This window comes from Arachis ipaensis, chromosome B6 (genome assembly GCF_059453495.1).
Source record: "Arachis ipaensis isolate K30076 ecotype BB chromosome B6, ASM5945349v1, whole genome shotgun sequence".
Taxonomy (NCBI): Eukaryota; Viridiplantae; Streptophyta; class Magnoliopsida; order Fabales; family Fabaceae; genus Arachis; species Arachis ipaensis.
Window position 1 is genome coordinate 72734757 of NC_142441.1, and position 7280 is coordinate 72742036.

The window sequence follows — 7280 nt, forward strand, 5'->3', positions numbered from 1 at the left end:
ATTTTTAAAGCACATGCTAGTAAAATCTTTACTTTTATTAACAAGATACTCTTTTTAAATATTAGCACTATTTTAGAAATTAAGAATTTATTTTCAAAAATATATAAGCTAAAATAAACTTATCTTAATTTAATCTTGAGACTTGTTAAAAATAATATCTAAAAATCTATTAAAAAAAATTCCTAACCATTTATAACACTAAATAAATAACTTTTTGTGATATCTAAATATAAATTTTCAAGCATCATATTTTTAAAAATATAAATTTTTTAGATATATTTATTAATCTTAAAACAAAAATGTTATTCAAAATGAAAATCCAAAAAAACGGGGGTTAAAATTTGAAGAAACTTAAGTTGTATTTCACCATTTTTCTCTCTATCGCAGTCGAGCCTCCTGGTTTGATCGAAACCTGTCTTTTTTAGGGTTCCGTCCAATTATATCTACATCCACATCTATATAATAATCCTAATCCTGATTCTAATCCCTCTCTCAGAGAGAAGTTTTCAGATTCCTATTTCACCGCAGTATTTTAATGGCTTATTCACCATCAGAGTCAAACCCAGTGTTGTTGTTGTTTATACGCTTCTTCATCCCGATTCTAATTCCTTTTAGTTCTGCTTCTTCCAATCCTCGTACTTGTTCACCCTTCGCCATTTCAAATTCCGATTCTTTCTTGTAACACCTTACAAATAATACATAAAACCCTTCAACAAATCAAAGCATACATACAGAGCCCTAAAACCATGGGAAAACGTAAGCCGCGATTCTAGGGTTTTTTTTCTTCCATATCTCATTAACCAAAATGATTTGATTTAATTCAATTGAATATACCTATTTAAATGTCTAATTATTACTGGTTTCTTGATGGTTCAGGTAATTCTCAACGGAAAAGTGCTGCAATGTTCGATACCGATGATGATAGTAGCGTGACTTCGTCATCAACTTCGCGTTCTGATATGATGTCGGTGTATGGGGGTGAAGATGTGCAATTTTATCAAGATTCTGTTCTCGACCAAGCTCTGGATGCCTTAGATGAGAAAAGGTAACTTTACTTGCCCGTCAAAAGAAAATTGAATGCACATGGAGCTAGACTTTGATATTCTGAATCGATGATTGATATGTGTTGTTTGAATGAAAGGGGTTCCACAAGGGAGAATGCTTTGTCATCGATCATTGATGCATTCAATAGCAATATTCAGCATGACTTTGTGGAGAAGAAGTAAGAATTTATCAACTGGCTTATAAAATCTTTTATTTATTTAGCAATTGTTTTTGTGGTCTTTTGTGGTTATGAGTTTTCCCATAGCAATAAGGGTGCGGGGGTTGGGGGTGAGTAGATGTTTCCCTTTAGTTTTTGGTTTCCTATTCCGTATTTAGGCCTTGATGCTATACGTATTGATGTCTTTCCCAAAAAAAAAAATTGGTTATCATAACATGCCGTGCTTTTCTTGATCAGATTTGCTACCTTACTACACCATTGTCTTGCTTCATTAAAAAAAGGATCTAAAAAAGCATCTGCTAAGGAGATATCTTTGGCATCGCACGCCATTGGTAAGATTTTAAGTAACTTGCTTATGTTTCATGTTACGTTCATATCATTAAATACTTAATTCTTTTTCAGGTTGTTTGGCCTTGACTGTTGGATGCGGCAATAATGCACGTGAAATATTTGAAGAATCAGTTCGTCCTCTAGATGAATCTCTTGCGTCCAAGTCAGATGTTTCAAAGATACCCTCGGTGAGTAATTGCGAAATCCTGTGTGAAAGTTTTTCATGGAGAGTCTCTGTTATTTAGTTGGATCTTATTTGGTTGATGCCAATTGTTTTTGTAGTTGCTTGAATGCTTGGCTATAATAACCTTTGTTGGAGGGATCGATCAAGAAGAAACCGAACAGTCAATGGATATCATGTGGCGAGTGATCCATCCCAAATTAGGTTCCAATGTAAGCAACTTTTTCTACCATACTAATTTGTTTTATCCACTTATCAACATCTGCTAGTAGGATTGTCTTGCCGGTCTAATATGTTCCCAATAGTAATTCTCCCATGTTCAGTGTTTGTATGCTAAGGCTTAGTTTGGTAAAGTTTTTTAAAAGTTGTAGCATTTATGTTTGGTAAATCAAATTAAAAATAGCTTTTAATAAACACAAGCAACAACAATTGCGTTTGGTAAAATAGTTTTTAAAATTTAAAAATACTATAATAGACATAAATGCAAGCATTAAATTTGAAAATACTACAATAGTTAACATATGAGGTTATATTAGACTTTTAAATTTTGAAAAGCACAAGTCAACTTTGAAAAGCTCTATCTTAGGTGCTTTCAAAAGTATCCCGATCTTTTATCTTTTAAAAGCTGCAAGCACAAGCACATGGTCTTTTTGATTTACCAAACACAAAATGAGGAGCTTGAGCTTTTAAAAAGCACAAGCACCTATTTGAAAAGCTTTGCCAAGCCTAAGTATGATGACAGCATTTTTTCCACTTCCACCTTGGTGTATGGAATTGTTCATTCTATTTACTGCCTCATTTGTTTCATGGTTTAGGTGGTTGCAGTCAAACCATCTGCCCAATTAATAACTTCTGTGGTGTCTTCGTGGTCTTTTCTCCTCTCTACCATGGACGATATGAACCTAAATTCAAAAAATTGGCAAAAGTAAGCTCAATATTCTTGACTACCACATTTATTTTTATTTCATTGCTGAACGAGTAATGGGCCAATGTACTCCTCTCATAGAGGAAAAGACTTTGCTTCCAATCTTATTTTATGCATCACTTCCTTGGATCAATCTTATTATTTTTATTCTTGATGTAGTCAAATATCTTATTTATCGGGTCTTCTGGACAAGGAAGATCGGACTGTACGAATTGCTGCTGGTGAAGCTCTGGCTCTTATTTTTGAGATTGGAACTACAGAGAAATTTTATACTGATTCTAGGAGTGCAGAAGAGAGTAAAACACAAGAAAGTTACATATGTTTACAAGGATTGAAAGGGAAGGTCATAAATCAATGCAGAGACCTTTCTGTGGAGGCCGGTGGCAAGGGTTCTGCCAAAAAGGATCTTAATAGCCAGAGGAACTTGTTCCGAGATATTTTAGAATTTTTTGAGGTATTTTAATTTCATTTTATTCATTAGTTAATATTACTATGATAACAGAAGTCATTCATCGTCTTGTGAATCTAGTATTTATGTTCTGATCTTACTTTGTTATGTTAGTATGGTTACTCCCCCGAAACTTCAACAAAGATTGGTGGTGATTCCTTGCAGACATCATCGTGGTCCCAAATGATTCAGGTTTTCTTGCATTCTTTCATCTTTGTTTTTTTCCAAATTAAAAAATTTGCGGTGATATTCTGCACTTAAGCATTCTAACATGCAGATCTTGTGCAGTTAAATTTTCTCAAGCACTTTCTTGGGGGTGGGTTTATTAAGCATATGCAGGTTGGTTGCTCTTTGATTTAATTTCTGAATGAATTTCTGATCTGCTAAAATGCTGATATTGATGGTTGTTTCCCCCTTTTCTCTTGGTACTGTTCTCGCTTGTCAAAATAGGAAAATGAGTTCCTTCATGATGTCTTTGATTTCACGCCGAAGAGAAAGTTCAATAATAGCGAACAGAGAATGTCTGGTGGTGAGAAGGTAAGTTTGTGCGAGTGATAATGCTCATTTCTTTTGCATTATTGTTGCCATTTATCTGTTGAGTTATTGACTGCATCTAGTAGGTGCCTTGACTAGAGAGTTATTGACTGCACATTGTACTTGCAGAGATTGTTTAAGTCTCCAAATTCAGTACTGAACAAGGCTAGAACCCAATATCTTAATAAGCAGCGTTTGCAAGCTGAGGTTGGTATACTTATTCATTCACTTCTATAATCCTGTTGAAATACATTATATCATCTGAAAATTGGACAACAAACATAACTTTTGATGCAAGAAACAATTCTTATATTCTTCATTTATTTGGTGATATTAACAGGGAAGGAACTTCGGCCACTATGCTGTCAGTGTCCCTGAGGAGGAGGCTTGAGCTGCAGTGGGAACAACAATAATTGTGTCATATGGAGGGGATTTGACAATTCATTTCATTTAATTTTATTCTTCAGCTTTGTGACTTTAGATTGATATTGCTTTGACATTGATGATAAAGAAAAATGTATACCTATATTAAGTCACCAGGGCATATCTGCAGCTGACAATACGGCTTTATGTGTAATGGTCTCTTTTTCAAGCAATAATATAGGTAGGCCAATTTGTTTAAGAAAAATCAATAGCGAATTTAGCTAGTTGACTTTAGTTTGGTTGATGATTTGGAAAGGCTTCAAATAAAATTGCTTTGAACATGATTGAAAATACAAAACATAAGGTTGATTCGCTTATGTTTAATTTGTTTTGTTTAGTATGGAAAACAAAAATATTAATGTGCATTATATATTTTTAATGTATATTTTATATTGACTATGTATTGTGTTTGTTTGAATGAGTTTTAAAAAAGGTTTTTTTTGAAGTGATTTTTAAGTTTTTTTAAAGTAAAAGTAATTTGTTGTTTGAATATTTTATGTAAATTTTTTTTATACATTAATTATGTTTAGATATAATAATAAATTAGGCTTTGTTTACGAAAAGATAATAGCAAATTTCGCTAATTGACTTTGAGTTTGGTTTGAGTATTTCGAAAAACTTCAAATTCTAAGGTAGTGTCTAGATGAGAGACAATGATGGAGACACAGATTGAAATAAGTCTTAGTATTGTGTTTAGTGTAATGTGAGAGATAGAGACCGAAATAAGAATGAAGTTCTAATTTAATTTGTATAAAGGATAAAGTTAGAATTAATTAATTAAAATAGGGGTATTTTAGGTATAAAATGTAATTAAAGTTTCAGTTTCCATCTTAAAAAATTTTAATCTCCTGTGTCTCACTTTTTGGAAGTACTAAAATACTAAAATTTTGGAGACAGAGACTAAAATTTTAGTACCAGTCTCTAAACTAACAAGCATGATATTGAGTGTTAATATTTCTGTTTCTGTTCCAGTACCTCAAAACAAACACTACCTGAAAGACTCGTAACAAACATATTACTTTGAAGTTTGAACATGATTGAAAATATGAACATAAGTTATGGTTGATTCGCTAATTTTTTTAATATGGAAAACAAAAATATTAATGTGCATTATATGTTTATAATATATATACTAAGGTTCTAAAAATTGGATCGGTCATCAAACTATTTTGGTCACTGATTCATTAATTTATTGGTTCAACCAATTTAATTATGGTCTAACTAAAAAAAATGTTTTATAATAAAATAATAAATAAATATAAATAAACACTCAAATATATATTTGTAGTCTAATATAAACTTAGTCATTCCATAAGAAAATCATCATCATCTAAAGTAAAATGCAATTCCAAATACATAGTACTATTCAATAAGTCAATTTAATCATTTAATAAGTTAATACTCATAGTTCTAAAAATCAGATTGGACCGACCGGTCAAACATGTTCAATTGAGAACCAGCGATGAAAACGATCTAATCCATTGTTAATAACCGTCCATTTGGAAATTGCTCGAAAACTACTGAATGCCGATTGGACTGGACCGGTTTCTGATAAACGGCGCGGTTTTGATTTTTAAAAAAAAAAAACCCAACGTTCAGTCACTCACCCCCCTTCCCCGACACAACCCCCCATTTGTGAATCACTATCCTCTTAAGTCTGAACTCTTAAGCAAAGTTCAAAATCACCATCTTAGGTGGATTAGGCGAAATTCTTTGAAATTGCATGTGCTTATAATTGTTTTAAAATTATAGTAAAATTTTATCATTATTGTAGTGAAAACTGAATGTTAATTAATTATATTGCACTAAATAACTAAATCAGGACATATAACTAAAAATTCTTATGATTTTTCTTTTCCCAGTCGAAACAACAATTTAAAAAGTATTATAGATTCAATCTTTTTTTTAGACCATTTAAAATCTTTACCCTTAATAAATAGAAAGAAATGAAACGCCTCGTCTAATCGTTCTTATTTTGGATGGAGAGCAAAAAGGATAATTACACGCAAATATATCTTTTTTGAATGCTGAATGCTGAATGCTGAATGTTGTTGGTAGTATTAATTTTGTGCTGCTATTAATTTTCTGGCTGTGCTGCTGCTGTGGATTCTGGGTTCTGGTGTGCTGTTGTGTGTTTTGTGTCTCTGCTGTGTTGATTATCTTTCTCAATTGTCAATGTTCGCTCTTCACTCTTCACTTACGTTGTGTTGATCATCTTTCTCAATTATCAATGTTCTTTATCAGAACTGAGAAGGAAAATGGCAATATGAACCAGCAAAAGGATTTTCGCAGCGTCAGCGCGTGCTCACACTCGCAGGAACAAGAAAACTAACTATTTTCCTGCTCTATGGTACCTCTTCATCTTTCCTTCTATTTCTGCACTCGTTCATTGTATAGTAAGTCAACTCTTTGGATTACTGGCATAATTTAATTGGAGATTCAAGAGACACAGTTGATTTCTTAATACTGAAAATTCACCCTTAGTTTTGATCTAATTTTGTTTAGTAGGAACTAATAGAATCTCTTCATGGCTTTATCATTGTTGTTTTTCAAGTTATACTAGTTTTTTGTAAGAGAATTAAAGCTAGCTAGTCTTGCCTTCCGTTTTGTACAAATAGGAATATGTAAATACGGCAATTTTATCAAAACTATAGTCACAATTAGAAAGTTTAATTTAATAGTATATGATGCAGATCCGCCTATGGTATAGATATTTGAGTAGAAACGAAGTATTTGTACATTATAGCTTGCATATGTTGCGGAATAGGATAATAACAATTAAGAGTTTTGAGAATTGATCTACTTGTTATCTCTCTTTGAAATGTTACTTTCTGTATTTACTGTTTTAATTTAGCATTCTCTCAGGACTTCTTGCAACAGAGATTATAGTGTTGTTTATTGGGTTTCTTTCAATATATCATGGTATTATCTGATATCTTCACACTTTGTACTATTTGAATTGGCATTTCTTTCAATAGTCACTCACAAGTTGTTTCTATATTTTAGGATATTTATAATTTATTTATTATTTTATTCTAAAACAGTTTTTTTGGTTGAACCACTGTTAGACCAATTGAACCAGTAACTAGAGCGGTTTAATGACCGATCCAGTTCTCAGAACCTTATTAATACTGTACAATCCGTACAACTGAGTAGCAAGACCTCTTCTGCAATTAAGCTCAACCTAATCACTGAACCAAACCTTCTCAAAACATAA

At 32.2% G+C, this 7280-nt stretch overlaps 1 protein-coding gene across 1 annotated transcript; it reads left to right on the forward strand.

The window, feature by feature from the left end:
• The first annotated feature begins 337 nt into the window (after window positions 1-337).
• On the forward strand, window positions 338-4268 carry LOC107606367 (uncharacterized). The gene is made up of 13 exons (XM_016308432.3): window positions 338-756; window positions 877-1045; window positions 1142-1222; window positions 1460-1554; window positions 1625-1740; window positions 1835-1945; window positions 2549-2658; window positions 2818-3112; window positions 3221-3298; window positions 3395-3445; window positions 3557-3643; window positions 3770-3847; window positions 3981-4268. The coding sequence occupies exons 1-13, from the start codon at window positions 747-749 to the stop codon at window positions 4029-4031; spliced, it is 1332 nt and encodes a 443-aa protein (XP_016163918.1). The 5' UTR covers window positions 338-746; the 3' UTR covers window positions 4032-4268.
• The last annotated feature ends 3012 nt before the right edge of the window (window positions 4269-7280 follow it).